Source organism: Trichoderma asperellum, chromosome 2 (assembly GCF_020647865.1).
Source record: "Trichoderma asperellum chromosome 2, complete sequence".
Classification (NCBI taxonomy): Eukaryota; Fungi; Ascomycota; class Sordariomycetes; order Hypocreales; family Hypocreaceae; genus Trichoderma; species Trichoderma asperellum.
In genome coordinates, this window is record NC_089416.1 from 1,991,514 (window position 1) to 2,008,406 (window position 16,893).

At 47.5% G+C, this 16,893-nt stretch overlaps 4 protein-coding genes across 4 annotated transcripts; 3 read left to right on the top strand and 1 right to left on the bottom strand.

The window, feature by feature from the left end:
* Nucleotides 1–527: 527 nt before the first annotated feature.
* Nucleotides 528–1,352, top strand: TrAFT101_002973 (uncharacterized protein; the record flags this gene model as incomplete). The annotated part of the gene is made up of 1 exon (XM_066126752.1): nucleotides 528–1,352. One exon carries the CDS (start codon nucleotides 528–530, stop codon nucleotides 1,350–1,352), a length of 825 nt encoding a protein of 274 aa, XP_065982859.1.
* A 575-nt stretch (nucleotides 1,353–1,927) lies between these two features.
* On the top strand, nucleotides 1,928–5,093 carry TrAFT101_002974 (uncharacterized protein). Its single transcript, XM_066126753.1, has 7 exons — nucleotides 1,928–2,123; nucleotides 2,212–2,713; nucleotides 2,771–2,805; nucleotides 2,863–3,079; nucleotides 3,178–3,251; nucleotides 3,319–3,596; nucleotides 3,778–5,093. The coding sequence occupies exons 1-7, from the start codon at nucleotides 2,117–2,119 to the stop codon at nucleotides 4,510–4,512; spliced, it is 1,848 nt and encodes a 615-aa protein (XP_065982860.1). The 5' UTR covers nucleotides 1,928–2,116; the 3' UTR covers nucleotides 4,513–5,093.
* Nucleotides 5,094–6,717: 1,624 nt separating this feature from the next.
* Nucleotides 6,718–9,923, top strand: TrAFT101_002975 (uncharacterized protein; the record flags this gene model as incomplete). The annotated part of the gene is made up of 4 exons (XM_024904996.2): nucleotides 6,718–6,849; nucleotides 6,967–7,212; nucleotides 7,839–8,311; nucleotides 8,380–9,923. The coding sequence occupies 4 exons, from the start codon at nucleotides 6,718–6,720 to the stop codon at nucleotides 9,410–9,412; spliced, it is 1,884 nt and encodes a 627-aa protein (XP_024764096.2). The 3' UTR covers nucleotides 9,413–9,923.
* A 3,181-nt stretch (nucleotides 9,924–13,104) lies between these two features.
* TrAFT101_002976 (uncharacterized protein) lies at nucleotides 13,105–13,475 on the bottom strand (the record flags this gene model as incomplete). Its single annotated transcript, XM_024907644.2, has 2 exons — nucleotides 13,105–13,345; nucleotides 13,402–13,475. The coding sequence occupies 2 exons, from the start codon at nucleotides 13,473–13,475 to the stop codon at nucleotides 13,105–13,107; spliced, it is 315 nt and encodes a 104-aa protein (XP_024764098.1).
* Between the last annotated feature and the right edge of the window lie 3,418 nt (nucleotides 13,476–16,893).

Below are 16,893 nucleotides of genomic sequence, written 5' to 3' on the forward strand. Positions count from 1 at the left end.
CTTTCTCCAAGATGCTTGTAAATCGCATCTTGACGAGCGATACAACTACGGCGGCGCGAACGGGTGTCGCCATTCTTGACCTGGATCCTGGTCAGCCTGAATATGCGCCTTGCGGGACAATATCTTTGGTTCATGTCATCCGGCCCAACCTGAGTGCTGCCTTTACTCATCCAGATCTTGAAGATGACTCCTACAAAGTCATTAGATGCCATGCTTTGGCGTCCATAACACCAGCCGCGGCTCCGGAGCACTACCTAGAGTGCGTGTTTGACCTTCTTGACAGCTACCGAAGACAGCTCCGTAATTGCCATCTTCTCATCAACACCCCGGGCTGGATTCTAGGCACTGGTCAAGACTTGCTGGTTGAAATCATCACTCGGGTCAACCCGCCTGAGGTGATTTACATGTCTGAAGATGGCCCTGCGGACGTTGTCGAAGTTCTGCGTGGCGCGACAAAGAAAATCTTTACTACGCTTCCCTCACAGCCATCCGAATTCGCGTCTCGAACCGCCGCTCACCTAAGAGCCATGCAAGCTATGTCGTACTTTCACTTGCAAGGCCAGAGTAGCCCGAGTTCTGCGCAGCGGTCAAGCTGGAATTCATCGCCATTGGCATCCATTCCGCCCTGGCAAGTCCAGTATTCGGGCCCAAAGCGAGGAGTTTTTGGGATTTTATTATACGACTACCAGGCTCCGTCTGAGCTACTCTCAGAAGCCATTAATGGAATGATCCTTGCAGCAGTTGACATTGAAGACCCAAAAGCATTCCGCAATCTCGCCAATACAACTCAGTCACCAATGGATGACGCAGATAAAGATGGCTACTCTGCTATAAACACCGTCATCTCAAAGACGGCAGAAGGGCTACCATACATCTCAAACACCGACGACATCACGCTCGATCCTCGTTTCTCTCAAACCGTCGGCCTTGTTCTCGTCCGAGGCATCGACATCGCCACTAAGACGCTCCATATCCTCACCCCCATTCCGCCTCAGAGAATAGAGCAGATACGGTTGCAGGGCCGACAAATCGTGCTGGTTCACGGCAAGTTCGATGCACCCACCTGGGCTTACACAGAGGACTCTTACGAGCGCACCAGGCAAGAGGATACTAATGCAGACAAACCTCTCGAAATCACAAGCGAAGACACAAGCGAGGACGAAGATGAAGATCATGTTGGCGACGACGATGAAGAGGACGCCACAATGGCCGATGCGCCGCTGGATCAAAATGCCGGCTCTTCAACCGCGCTGCCGTGGGTCGAGGTGCTTCGGGGGAATCAAAAGCGGCCAGTCGGGTCGCGTGTGTGGAGAGTGCGGAGGGACCTAGGCCGCAATACCGGGGGTGACTGAGCATAGGAGAAGGGGGGGAATTCATTGGCAACAATCTCGTCAGCTAGTATTAAGAGGAAAGGGAGAAAAAATTGCGGGTGCTGCGGGGATGAGAGCAATGGTCAGAACTGACCAATGAGCTTTGGATGCAGCGTACAAGTACGAGTCGCGTCCTTGTTTTGAACAGACGTTGGTCAGAAATGACCCATGATTACTTACGCAGGACGTGGGGAGCTTTTAACTTCCCAAGGTTTGTCATGGCTTCGTAAACGCAACATAATAGACTTGTTATATATATCACCGGCGTTGGTCGTTTATGAGGTGAAAATGCAGATGTAGTATGCAAATTTATTATATTCCATTTAAAAAGACGGAATCATTTCAAGTAATAAATATTTTGGCTTTAATACCGCCTCTTGTTTCGTTTTTTAATTTAAACAACAAGGCGTCCACATCACGCACAGCCAGTGCCTGGTATGGAACCATCCAAGGTCGATGTGCTCATTGTCGGCGCCGGTCCTGCTGGTCTTATGCTGTCTCTTTGGATGGCTAAGCTGGGCATCAAGACTAGAGTAGTAGACAAACGAACAGGCAAAATTGTCTCTGGCCAAGCCGATGGGTAAATAATCATCTCTCTTTCTCCTCATGCAAGAGTGAAGGTGAGGGGTAGAACAGTGCAGGTATCAGGATCTAATGCAGCGCAAAATCATAGCTTTCAGTGTCGTACCCTAGAAATTTTTGACAGCTTCGGAATTGGCCAGAAGGTATGGCAGGAGTCGAATCACATGCTAGGTGAGAGATACGCATCGTCCCTACTGTTCATTTGCAGAAGGGAATGCATGTAAGCTAATGAAGGAGGATTCACCTTCACAAACGACAGAGGTCAGCTTTTGGAACCCTGGCGAAGATGGCAAGATTCGACGCCACCATCGTGGCCCAAACACTCAGCCGAATCTCTCGCGATTCACCGAGTCTGTGTTACAGCAAGGCAGGGTTGAAAGCTTCCTCATTGATACGATAAGAGCATCTGCCTCCCCAAAACACCCACTTATTGAGATTGAGCGGAGTGTTATGCCGACAACACTGAGTATTGACGAGAGCTGTGTGAACGATGAAGACGCATATCCTGTGGAGGTTACGTTGCGGCACCTGACTGAGGAAGAAGCTACTCCGACGCAGAGGCTAAGCAATTTGCAAGATGGGCTGTACAGAAGCAATCTGGCTGAGGATGATACAGAGAAGCTTATTGCAAATACTTCGGGAGTTAGAGAGGAAAAGGTGCAGGCCAAGTACGTGGTGGGATGTGATGGAGCGCATTCATGGGTAAGGAAGACACTGGGTGAAGGATTTGAGATGAAGGGCGAATCGACCGATGCTATCTGGTGAGATTCTTTGGTCCAAGACATACACCGATAACAACGCTAACAACTTGCCAAAAGGGGAGTGTTGGATATCATCCCCATCACAGACTTCCGTAAGAGCTTTCCCTGACGCTGCTACAGTCCATGAAGAGACTAACACGTGATAATAGCGGACATCAGAAGCAGATGCATGATCCATAGTGCCGAGTTCGGAGCCATGATGGTCATTCCGAGAGAAAACAAGCTTGTTCGAGTGTACACGCAGCTCAAGGAAGTATCCACAGGCACTGGCCGAGTCGACAGATCACAAATCACCCCCGAGCTAATCTTGCAAACGGCGAGGAAGATTCTGAGTCCCTATACCCTTGACTACCACTACATTGACTGGTAAGCCTCACCTGTCCGAGCGGCGTTGGATTACACCGACCGGAGGAGCCTATCAGGCAGATACACAAAGTGCTGCATGCTGAGTGAAACATTTGCAGGTGGACCGCATATCAAATTGGACAGCGAGTCGGCGATCGTTTTAGCAAACACAATCGCATTTTCCTTGCAGGAGGTGAGCAGGGCGTTTTCCTATTGCGTAAAAGCGGCGGAGCCATCAGGTTTGCTAACACACAGCCAAGATGCGGTGCACACGCACTCTCCCAAAGCCGGCCAGGGTATGAACGTCTCGATGGGAGACACGTATAATCTCGGATGGAAGCTAGGCCTCGTCTGCAAGAAGCTGCTGCGGCCAGAAGTCCTCGATACCTACGAGTTGGAGCGGAGGCAGATTGCCAGGCAACTCATTGCGTTTGATCACAAGTTCTCTAGATTGTTCTCGGGACGGCCTGCCACAGATGGCTCTGGCGAGGGATCATCCATGAGCGAATTCCAGGAGGCATTCCGGGAAGCACAATTGGTAAGCAGCACCTCCCTTTCCCTGACGGATAGTTGGGATCTCCCTGGCCTTGAGTCGTGACGAATGGGCTGTCCAGCTCTCACCGGAAATTGAGACGGATGTTATTATCCAGATTGGGTGATAGATGCAGGCTGCGATTGGCTGCAAGGTTTAGATTTCCTCTTGCTAATGCAGACCTTAGTTTATAACGGGCGTGGGTATCCGCTACCAACCTAGTCTGCTCGTTTGCAAGGAAAACGACGACACTGGAGACTTGGGAGGAGGCCTTCAGGCTGAGACAGCGCCCCAGAGCTCGGCAGCAAGCACAGCCGGGCTGGCTACGAACTGCAGGCCGGGCACACGATTTGCATCGCAAAAAGTCATGGCCCAGTCCGACGCTCGGCCATGGGAGCTCCAGCTGCAGATGCCGTCGGATGGACGCTTCCGCATTGTCGTGTTCGGTGGTGACATCTCGCAAGCCAAGCAGCTGGCTACGGTCAACGAGCTCGGCGCCTGGCTCCAGGCCAATCTGCTGTCGCCAGCAAAGTCGCCGCGCATCAGCCTCGCCCCCGGTCCGGACCCGCGGGGAGGATCAGGCTCCTCGCAGTGGATGACGGATCAGGATCCGTCCATTGTAGACGTCCTGCTGGTGCATGCGGCGTCGCGAGAGCAGATTGAGCTGCTGCAGGACTTGCACCCGGTTTACCATCCCTTTGACAAGAAGCTCGGGTGGGACTATGGCAAGGTGTTTGTCGATGGCCAGACCCATCATGAAGGCCACGGCAGGGCGTATGAGCGCTATGGCGTCGATCCAGCCCGCGGAGCCATTGTTGCGGTGCGCCCCGACGGCTACATCGGGCTTGTAACGGCGCTGCAGGGAGAAGATGGCTGGAAGCAGCTGCAGGCGTGGTTTGGAGGACTGTTGAGGTCGGTCTAAGCTGGAGAGAAGAACCATGGCCAGGGTGGTGGAGAATGGATGGATGGATGGATGGCGCTGCTAAATCGAATTGCGAGACATCAATAATGGCATTTCAGACCGGTTTCTGGCTCCAGGCGCTGGATCTTGCTTTACCGGGGGGCTACAGCGCTATAATGGCGCTGGGGCTAGCGTTGTTTTAGGGACATCGGCTTGCGCCTGTCTCGATTCGTGACTGAGAACCGAGGAGCCAACGTCATGTGAAGGCAGCAAACGTGCGGCTGAAGGTCTGGAGCATCATGGCGCCTTTGGTCCAGAACGAGTGGCTCCCAGGTGGCTACATGTATAAAGTAGGCAGTTATACTATGTAGGCATCCGTTGGGCTGAATGGATCTCTGTACGTGGCATGGATCATGGTTGTTTTCTCATTTTCCCTTGGGAGTATTTCGTACGTGCAGCAGTAATAGGTGCTTTCTTTTCCCCTTTGGGCCGTCTGAACGTCTTTTGATTGGTGCATACTATACACTTTGGACATGCTTCTGGTTTGCAGCCGGGAGAATCATCTGAGTTGTAGCAGCAGTAATAGTAATATATGGAGTAGGTAGTAGAGCACTCGTACTGCATAGAGTAGCATGAGTGAGACATGCGTCTGCGCCATCTCCACTGCACCGATAGCCTGGTGCTTCGGAAAGTGAGCGAGCAACAAGCAAGATTAGGGGCTGCGTAATTCAGATTCTGGCACGGTATAAAATATCCGAGATGTTGCCGTACTTTTGGTACGTGTACGGGGTGGTTTTATTGCATTGACTGCCTCCCTAGTAGCAGATGAGGTCTCTGTATCTATCAGACACCTTTCACTTACAGGATCCTTTTTTGCATACATACGCACATAGGTAGATTACATGTACATACTAGATATTACTCTGCACGGTCTATACAAAATCAAGGTGGGTGTCAGTCATGGGGCTGCAAGGAAAATGGACCGAGTTCAACGGTCCTGCAAAGCGCATGGAGCAATACAACCTTGTAAGTGAGGCTTACTAGGATATGCCCAGCAACTGTGCGAGTAGCGCCATGGAGTAGCTGCACAAGATAGCATGTGAGGAGTGCTACTTGTATTACAACTCCCTTCAGCAGCGACCAAACGCCAATGCCAAAACTCCAGAGATGTGAAGATATTCGGCCTGGGCCAGTAATTAAGAAGATACATATACGGGCATTGCCGCGCTGATCTGAATTCACTCAAGTTACTAGTACAATAGATACATGTATGTATGTATATGTGCCTTGCCCCTCACATAGAGTAGGAGAAAATGATCTCGGAGGATCAAAGTGAGAAAAAAAAACGGCGAGGGCCCTCCCATGCCAGAATGAATGGTCTGGATACGCTATTGGCCGTTGTCCGGACAGGGATCTCTCTAGCTTCAACAGTCTTGCATCTCGCAGCGGAGCCTGGCGCTCTTTGTGTAATGCGCCTGGAGTGCGCCCGAAATAGGACTGCAGGGATGGCACCTGTAGTCGTGCATCACGATTGGGGGCCGTTATGGCGAAAACAATCACTTCAAGAGCGACGACTGCGCCATGCGAGGAGTGCATCGAATCAGAGTTGCCACAGGCCTGTGCAACACCGAGACATGGGCCGGATGAAGGGCCCGCTGCGGGACTGAAAACGGTGCGATAGAGTAAGTGAGCAATCACCATCTTATGAAACCCTCCGAGATTTGTTTGCTGCAGCTGCTGCTTGTCTCTGCTGGCATGAGCTGGGTCTCTGATATCACTCCGTAGGCGGCTTGACGTTTCTGTATGTTTCTATCATGCGTTTTTTTTTTTCTTTTCTTTTCCCTTGTGAAGACCGAGATCAAACCCAGGCTCTTTGAGTATATATACCAAGCAAGTTGCCAGAACCACACTCCACTTCGCCTCATCTCGTTTGATCCTATCTCATCTCACTCCATCCCCGGAATACACTCGGTATTGACCATACTATTGCTGCTAGTCTCTGCACTAACAGAATCCCCATCTGCCTCGTGCTTTTACGGCAAAGGCTTGCCCGCTAAAGTCTCTCTCGCTGCAGCACCGTTGCCACCACCAACACCATCAGCTCCACCGGCCAACCGGCTTTCGGTTCAACTACCGAGACGCCCCTCCGCTCCGTGTTGGACATCTCCCTTTTGTGCATTCTTTAATAAAAAGATTCTTTTCTTTTGCAAAGGATTCTTCAACGATATGCCGGATGCTGTTACAGAGACAACTCCGTGCATCCAAGCACAGAATGCCTTGATGGCGGGTGACTTCCAGAACGAGACTCAAGCATTCATTCGCTCCGCTTGTTCGGAGTGTAAACGCCGGAAACAAAAGGTGCGTGGTTTTACGGCCTTGTCTTGTTTTATTATACTGCTCGTCAATACTTCTTCATACTTTCGCTCTTCAGTCTTTATAGATTTGCCGTCGTTTGCATTCTAACATGCCCTGTAGTGCCTCCGATATTGGCCATGTCACCATTGCGGCACTAGACGAGTTGGAAACCAATGTATCTTTCGGACAGTTCTTGATGTTCAATCCATCGATGAACGCAAGGCTCAGATAGATGATTTTGTATCACGGATGAAGGGAAAATGTTGCTTTTCTCATCCTCTTAGTGAAGAAGAAGTGGGCGGTAACAGTGAGAGTACTGGGAAGGATCTCGAGCAGTTTGGATACGCCTCTACCTTGGATTCGGAGGTACGTGGGCCTTGATCGACACCATCAAGGCAAATTCTATTTACAAGACATATATTTCCATTAGAAAGATTTATAATACAATGTACAATACCTTGAGGCCATGCTGACTTTCCGCAGTTAAAAACTGCTCTTCAAGCTTTGCCGTCCAGACAGTGCCTTGGTATGTTGTCATTTTTTTTTAAAGTATTAAAGGGAATTGCTATTCAACAACCCAGTTTTATTATCCAGCACTCTAGCGAGCTAAAGTTATAAATACAATTATACGTGTTAGTTTTAAGTCTCTACTGTCTCTGCTACCTCTGCTACCTCTGCTACCTCTGCTACCTCTGCTACTTTTATTACTTTTACTTTTTCTATTACTATTAATACTATTATTTCTTAAGTATTATATTTAATTAAATCATATTATATTATAGGCTAAATGCTTTATTAGGTAATGGCTAGGTTGCTTGATAATGAAACTGGGATGCTGGATATTGATTCCCTTATTCAATGTCCTCCTGTGAATCCTTCTTTTCTTCTCTAAATTGAGCTAAGTGTATTTGAACGTAGATGCCTTGGTGGATCACTTTCTAACCGTTGTCAACTATCGCTAATATATTGTTCATCCTGAAATGTTTAGACAGGAATACAACCAATGGTGGACTGATAGAGACGATGGAAAGCCTCTCGGGCTCCAGTGGACCTCTCTTCTTCTAATGGTTTGTGCTTGTTCAACTCAACATCCCAACGATGCAATTCGACAAGTCCTCCAGGCAGATCAGGCCCCACCAGCTCCTGAATTGTCAAATAGGCTTCATAGTGCCGCCTGCGAGTTTCATGGTGCCATTCCTCCAGACGCATTGCATATATATACAGTTCAGCAATTACTTCATTCATTCTTCTGGCTTAAGACCAGGTCTTGCTACGCTGACTGCTGGGGTGCCTTAAAGAATGCTTTTTTAACATTTCGTGGACTAAACGAACTGACCTTCACTGACGGTGGCATTGAGAAGCAGATTTATTCTGATGGATCCTCAACTGCGAACCGCAATGAGGTCTCATATTATCTCGAGGAAATAGGCAAACGAGCTTGGGCTGTCATGACCAGCTGGAATTGGTGAGCTACATTACTGAACATCTAGCTTGACTGCTTGTACAATCTAACACTAAATATCACATATCTAGGCGACTCTCGGCTATTATTCCATGCTCTCTGATGTTTCGATCTACTGAATACCACATTGAATTACCTAGTTTGCACTTGGACGGCCAACTAAGAGAATCCAGCCGCTCTCCCATCGTGTCCACGGCCCTTCAGTGTATGCTCGCCGACAGCTTTTTGGAGAAATTCGGCCCACCTCCCTCTTTTGACAAAACCTTAGCGACCGAGGATCCACCTGAGGAGCATAAATTTGACAATGATCAAAATCACAAGACTTTTGATGATGAAAATTCTGAGAAGGAAGACTACCAGCCTCCGTCCATGCCAGATCACTTGCCAGACAACATTTCCTGGCGTGATACAAGCGGGGAATTCGATGCTAATTTATGGATCGCCCTGAAAAAGTTCATTCTTTCCGTTATGCGTCTGTCATCGACAATGTATTCCCTTCGCTCGCATCTTATTAAACCGTTATCGCAAGCTTCCCCGATCACGGAGCTACAGTCTCGACAACGGGGTCTAAGAGTAGCTCTCAAATACATGAACTGGCTAATCAAATTCTTTCGTTTTATTTTCCCCGACGACGCGAACTACCACACCCTGATATTTTTAATCTTCGATGTGGCTACGCTTCTGTGCTCTGCAATTATGCATGACAGCGATTCAAGCATGCCAATGCGCGTTACAACCTGGGAAGCCGTCCAAAGCACACTCTGTATGCTGAAAAAGCTAAGCAACAAAGCGCCGATGGCGAAAAAGGATTATGAAGTTCTCAGCCCCATCTATAACGAAATGTCGAAGCTGCTGAATAAGGATGATGTGCATCAAAGAAAGAGGCCGAGGCTGATGAATCCAGACGGCGCCGAATCAAGAGGAAACCCTGTTCTTCTTGGACAAAGCGATCGTCTCCCTAAAGTCTATAATTTTACCTTGGAATTTCCAGAAAAGGGCCAAACAGGTCGCTTTAGAGTATATCCTCTCTATCCTTTCTCCTCCAACATGCTTCTATATGGACCCTTTCCCCACTCAATTTATACCCCCAAAGTGGGAAAGTGATGATATAACCACGACGCAGCTACACTTAACTCAGAGGACTCTTGAAACTCTACTCCCTTCTATACCATCCGCAGACGATGTACGGACCCCACAAGAAGTAGATCATGTCCCCGAAGTTACACATTCCTCGGGAGATGTGCCTCTGGGAATCTTGGAGGGGTTATGGGATTACGGCCGTGTGAATTTGGAGTTTCTGTCGCCACAACTTGATCATTGATATCACGGGCAGAACAAATTGGAGGGCGACTAAGACTGCCCTCGAATTAACATAATTGAGCGTTGTTGACTTTAGTGTTGCATTTTGGTAACTTAGCGAAGAGAGTCGAGTCGAGGAGAAATGGTGCATTAGTGCATTGGATGCTGTTGTCATTTACCTCTAAGATATCTTAAATAGATAGCTGGTGGTATACTTGGGTGGATATTTATATTAAAAGTGGTAGAAACAATAGGTTTCGGTTGTCACAATAATACGCACTGGGACAGAGTAGAGGGCGATCCCCCCTTTGATGCGCCTTTTCAACAACATGAACCGTGAAAAATTTTGCTTCAAGAACTTATTATACCTTTGAGAAGCTGTGAAGAGTTGTAATAGGATGTGCTGCCCTAAGTTGCGGTGTATATGAAGAGTTAGGGGGGTGGCAGTTTGCGATGTTGCCGGATATAGCGGTATGGAAATCTAGCCAATTAGCTAATCCGTGGAACGTATATATCTTCGTATCAGCAGCTAGAAATGAAAGAAATAAGGGCTCCTTGGAGGAAATAACGCTATTGAAAATACCGCTGCTGGGAAGGAAAGGGGTCGAACTATTCACTCTCATGTGGAGTGCGCATAGCATCGGTCCGCCGGCGTCGGACCGCATCAGTCTAGGATACCCCCTGGATACACGTAGACATGAATGAAGTCGAATTAGAGTTACTGCGCGTCAGGTTGCTGGCAACACGGAAGAGCTCCCCGTATGCAGTTACATCTCCAGATCGGCTGGTTAGAACTCCTCCACGATGAGGGGGCTAACACGGCAGCCTGGAACCCCCGCATTTTCTACCAGGGTGATCGTTGACGATTTCATCTCTAGATCATGAATAGTGCTGTGGACCATGAGGATCGCGTTGGGGCATCTAGATCGAGGGTTAGTACCACGTCCTTGCCAAGGTGCCTGGTACCAACGACACCATTGTATCTTGGTGATGACCACATTTATCTAATTCTCTGCCATTACCACCTCACTGGACATTCATCCATGTGAAAGTAATAAAGACACTTGACACGTGGCAAATCTTCCAGCACATGCATGGTGAGATGATTAACTTCGTGCCACATATGGATAAAGCAAGGTCAATAATTCCGGCAGGTGATTTAATACCGCGGGCATTATCGAATTGAACAGTAGTTTATTCCGATTTGTACGCATAGTCCAACCGGATTTATGGATAACTTCCCGGGGAGATACGACTAAGCAGCCGTCTTATTCGTACTAGGTATTCACTTGTAAGCATGAATCAAGCAGGGTATGGGGGACAGATAGATACATAGAGGGTACCTGATGCCATGCAGCACGCAACAACTTATGCTGCAGCGCACTATCAAACGCGCTAATACAGGTGAGAGACAGTGACAGCTGGTGCTAAAGAGACAGAGCTATTGTCGATGTAGAGGCGTGGAATCAGCCCTTAGGGGGCTGGTCAATTTCGAGATGGAGACAGGCTGGGCTTTTATAATTTTGATAGTATGGAGGTACAAAAAGCTAATTGTGCTAAAGAAAGAAATTGGTTTGCGCTGTGGTCGAGGCTGACAACGGCTCAGCACAGGTAGTGGTTGCTTGAGCTGAGTGGCCGATAGTTGTCTAAACTCCCAGGCTTGTTATGGGCGAAGTGGTACAAGAGCACATAACGTGCCACAAGAACGTAGGGTACCTTATTTTTTGTTTTGTTCATCCCTTTTTGTCGCCTCGCTATGACAAGGGTCTTATTTCCGGCAAATGGCTCAAATTCTACGCTGTTCCCCCTTCTTAGCTGGCGGGTCAATGCTACCACACTCCCACCATTTAAGGCACGCTTACTCGTTATAAGAAATGGAAAGAAGCAAAAGGAAAGTCATAGTAGTGGAATGGAAAAAGGACGTATCAATTGTATCCTTGTCAAGCAAATATGCCAGTGCATACCTGCATGTACCATGTACGAATTAGGTACATGCAGTGCTTCGCATAGCACAGGGTTCATATAAAAGGCGGTGGGATCCTTGGTTGGTTAGGCAACGCCGGCATCAAGAGACCACCAATACGCATAGCAGGGAAGCCATCACTTCTGTATGCGTTATCTCGGTTTACTCCATACCGTATGTGCTAATCTCTTGGTGAATCTCAAGAAAATTTCCTCCCTAATACTACTACATGTAGCAGCTAGCCGGGCTACCGCCTTTTCAGCTGACACGTCAGACCACTAAAAGATCTCTCAATAGCTCACTCGTTCATACAGTATATAGTACCCAACAAATATGCAGCAACACGTTGGGAAAATGTGAGAGAAAAAATTAGTGAGAGAAAAAAAATATAGAGGGGAGATAAAAGTGAGGGGGTGAGAACGAAGACAAGTTCCAAGTAGAGTGGTGTACGCTGCTTGCTTGTAAAGCGTGTCACTATTCAGCCTTCTTCGATCCATTTTCGGGGTTTTGAGACGGGGTAAACATGCTGGGGGCTGTCTTTTTTTTTTTTTTTCCTTTTCCCAGCCAAAATCTGCACGCCACACCCATCAGGATGATGCAGAATTTTTTGATAGCCAATGAAGGATGCGGGTGCAAAACCTGCACCAAACTCGCACCTCGACGCGCAGTGGGAGGTGGTGGGTAGTCGTGCTGGTAATGGAAGTCATGCTTCAAACCAAACTGCGCTGAAGAACATACGGTGAGTTTACCAGAAGCATTGCGGGAATTTAATCCTATTTCGGCCAAAGCTGAGTAACAGTTCGGTACAAATATCTGTAATAATTTCCGGATATCGCCATGAGTTGTGCGTGCTCTCTGAGGTTAATGCTCATGCACTCTCGATAGTGAAAAGAAACTGTGAAGAGATGTAGTAGATGTAGTAGAGGTAGTAGAGGTAGTAGAGGTAGTAGAGGTAGTAGAGGTAGTAGAGGTAGTAGAGGTAGTAGAGGTAGTAGAGGTAGTAGAAGCTTAAAATACCTACCTAGTAATACATATAATTGCATTCATGACTTTAGCTACTGCTAGAGTGCTGGATAACAAAACTGGGCTGTTGTAGCAACTCCCAAAAAAACCCCCCATCATAAGGTATTTGTAGGGTAGCACAAATGCTTAGGGGTAGGAGAGATCTGGAGGGTAGTAGAATCTGTACGTAAATAAGATGAAGTGAAATATAACCGGAGCAAGTAGGTAGAAATGAAGCCATCTTTTGAGAAGATACGCATGTCTAGGTATGTGTAAACAGAAATAATAGCATAGGTACTACGCTGAAAAAACATTGTAGTAAGAAACAGAAGCCAGGGCACGCTTTTTTCCCATCCTTTTTCCCCTCCTTTTTATATTTTTTTCCCATCTATCTCCTGTGTTTGAGATAACCGAACCTCAGCGCCTTTAGAAAATAGTACGAATCCTTCCAGTCTATGTTCGCTAAATTTTTATCACGTTGTCCACCGTAGAGCTACTGAAGCTGTAACAACGGCCGCCTAAACGGAGTCACTCAATCTGGAGAAGTGCCACCCATGACAATGTCCTCCATGTCTGGAGAAGTGCCGCCCATCACGACGTCTTCCATATCTGGAGAAGTGCCACCCATCACGATGTCCTCCATATCCGGCTCTTCGCGATCTCCTTGGCCGCGTTCGTCGCGTTCGTCGCGTTCGCCACCGCGTCTTTGGTCGTGTTGTGCGTCTAATCGGTCGAGATGAGCCGCGAGAATGGCTTGAAGTTGCAGGGAGGTCCTAAGGCGCGGGGATTGGACATCAGCGAGCAATTAAGACAGAGCACTTCTACAAACCAGCAAATGAATCTTCGTAATAGGGGGATTGGTATGTAGTATTCCCTGTGATTATTGTTGCTGCGGTTGGACATGATGAGAATTTGTAAGCTTATTGGTTGATTGATATGGATTCTGTAATTATTGGATTATATGAGGATGAAAAGATAATGATAGGATTATTCATAGGGAGTATCAGGTGCTGGTATGCCCTAGTCTCCAGGCGTTTTATATAATAGTGAAATGCTGAGTATGCATTCGACGATCGAGCCACTGCGTTCACACTTACATGCATGGAGTACAGCAGTCCCGGACACCTTGACAGTCCGGGACCCAGGGCCATCCTCCGCATCTTCCGCAGAAGGGTATAGTGGTCCAAAAAAAAGGAAAAAGAGAAATTGCATGGATGGGGGAATAGGGTCCAGTACTAGTCGGTCGCGATCGCCTATTAGTCCTATTACGGACCCGTTTGATTTGTGCCGATGAGATTCATATCAGTCTGTACTCTCCTTGATGCTACTGAGGGCAACGATTTGATGGCTTGATATGGTATCAACGGCATTAGGTTGCGGCGTGCCGGTGGGTTTTAGTCCGCGGCCCATTCAGTCACCAGCATCTATGTAGCGCCATAGAAGGCTGGGTACCAATCAGGCGAAAATGTAGACTTGGGTTACCAGGTGCCTATTGACACCGATAGTCTACCAAAGTGATGAGTGCCATGAGACGTCGGAGTCCCTTCTTTCCCTCATTGTCCTCTCCTCTGTTCTTCTGTGTTGATTAGCATCGTGCTGTCTACCAATCACAGCGAGCCATCATGTTCTTGTATTCTTCATGACTAACATTTTCACCGCCTATTTACGTCCGTTGATTGCGGTCCATTTCAGTGTATGGCCTCTAATGAACTTACTTTGCGTTTGGTTTCGAGTTTTGTTGCCTTTGCTAAGAGAGATGGGGGGGTTCCGCATATTGAGGTTTACTCTTCCGTCTTCCGGCGCTCGTTGTGGTCGGCATGTACTCTTCACCGCATCCTCATGTGACTCACCGAAGCTTTGGCGTGCCTATCTATTGATTCGTTCAAATCTTTAGAAATTACCTATTGGAGTTATAGAAGCTGGTATTGTATACTTCCGAAAAAGAGAGAATGGTATACCCTGGTAAGTAGAGGCAGGGGGGAGGGATGGGGGGCGTGCAGCGCAGAATATCGCAAAAAGAAAGTATCCTGCCTATTATGAACTTGTCAGTCGTAAGTACCATCCTAGTACCCCATGCACACTATAACCTTCTTTACCTGTCCATTGATGGCAAAACGGCTGGTCACGCCATGAAAGAGACCTATAATTCCAAATCATGAAAGAGGTGGCGACCGTCCGCGCTACCACCACCAACTACGTGCACCTACATGTAGACAATCCACAGCTCGTCCCAAAGGCTGGTGGATCTCAGAACACGCGGAAGTACTCTTCAGCCTTGCACGACGCGGCATGTAAACAAACTCCCTCTCCACCCTCCAGACTAACGGCTCTCTTCCTTTCTTCCTTGTCTTTTTCCGTTGCGTTTACCGTAGCGCCCTCGCCGTATCTCACAGGACTTCTCTCCCCTTTTGTTGGCTTGCATATGCTCTAGCGAATCAAATTTGCAGCGCTCCTACACAGGCCCCATCATTGGCAATCTCGGTGTAAGTTGTACTCGTTTTTCCCTCTTCTACTATAACGGTTTCATTTGCAAGAGAGGCAGAAGAGCTGACGTGTCAACGCTTGATGAGCTCATAGCTGCAATAATTTCCCAAAACGGAAGTATAGAGCCCACGGCTCATCTCTAGGGTCCTTGTAATGAAAGCCTTGCAGTGAAAGAGTAGACTGGAGTCTGGGTCGGCAGAAGTACGAGACGTGATCCATAGAAAGGCTCCCATCCATATACATCGGCATCCGTCGACATGACTTGACCCCTGTTTTGCACTTTTACGTGCCGGCTTTCGATAGTCGTTAATTCCGTTAGGTAATTCAAAGTTCTTTATTCCCATGATCTGAGCCCCTTACAGTTACAATCTAGGATGATCACAGGAGACCTTACATACATGTAGGTACGCGCAAATAAACTAACTGAAATGAAACATCTAGATCAGGTTTAGTATCTATGGTATGTACATAGTCGTGATTATGTAGCATGTCCTGTCTTCTCTCGGAGAGACTCAGCTTGAACAAGGGCACCAGGAAGTGGCACCACCTAGCATCCAAATAGCAATCTCTTCATCGCCTCCAAGCGTAAGTCTTGGGTGTCTTTGTGATCGCGTGTGCCGTCAGCAGTGCTTCGAGACATCAGAGAAGTGGTTTGAGCTCAGCATACCCTTGATTAATTGATATGTAATAGTGTTTCTTTTGGGTCGAATTCGGTTTCCAAAGTGAGGCTTACTGCTTCTGGCTCTCACAGACTTATTGCTGTACATGTCTTCATCCTGCATCGCATTACGTAAAAATACGGACCGCAGAATCTGTGTAGGAGGGCCATCGGCGTATAGCTAGGCAGATTGAGAGTTTTTGCAGACTATGCGAGATGCGCTGGTAACGCGTCTTACATTTTGATGCGTCCTTGTATCTGCCCAGAAGATCATTCGGCTTTTTCTCGTCTGCGTGAAAGGTTCTGCTAAAAATAGAAAACACTTAGTTGCGGTTGAGCCCGCGGCGGCCCGTTAAAATCAATTTTTGTTTAACCTAGCTGTTGATTATTATCATTCACACACCCTGTACATCTTAATAAGGCTCGGGAAACTGTAGCTGTGTAGTTATAAAGGAGGAAAGGCCTTTTCGCTTGGTGTCGTACCAGTCTAAGATTGCCCTCCCGTGATTCCTCACATATTTCTTGTATTCCTTATCTCACCTCGGTCATTACTAACTTAGGATTCTCTTCATTTCCCATCCCACTCTCATTGGACCAGCCGAGTTGTTGGGCCACTAGTGCTTATATCTCTAATTGTCTAAGTTTCAAGTATAGTATGGGTGATATTGCTGAGTTGCATCTGCATCTAACAGAGAATATGTCAACCCCAAGACGGAAACGACTCTTGCGTAGGGGCGTCTGATTGAGATTTGTCTACATAAAATTGGGCTGTTAGCAATAATTTACCCAAGTTAAATCTTAAATGTCAAACATTGTGCTTTCATGTTTTTGTATGTCAGTTGCGTATTATACGCGATCGGTTAGCTGCCGGAAATAAATCTGAACATTGAGAAAGGGCTTTAATGGTTAAGACTATGTCCTTAAAAATAGATCACATATCTGCAAAGGGTTTTATAGTAGAGGCAACGGAAATGGTAGAGATAGTAGAGAGAGTAGATGCTTCGCTATAAGAAAATGTCAATAGTATTGCTTCCCCATAGCCAAAACTATCCTTTAATGAATCCAGCAGAGCTTTAGCGCAGGAGTCTCTGTAAAAAGCATGGCACGGCTCTATAATAATGAGATATAGAGAATTATGGGAGAGGGAAAAGGCCAAGTGGAATAACGAAGACGGTGTTT

Excerpts from the sequence above, each read along its gene's own strand:
- TrAFT101_002974 (XM_066126753.1), top strand. Across the intron at positions 3,252-3,318 it reads TCGCATTTTCCTTGCAGGAG|ATGCGGTGCACACGCACTCT; the intron begins GTGAGCAGGGCG and ends CACACAGCCAAG. Across the intron at positions 3,597-3,777 it reads CATTCCGGGAAGCACAATTG|TTTATAACGGGCGTGGGTAT; the intron begins GTAAGCAGCACC and ends TGCAGACCTTAG.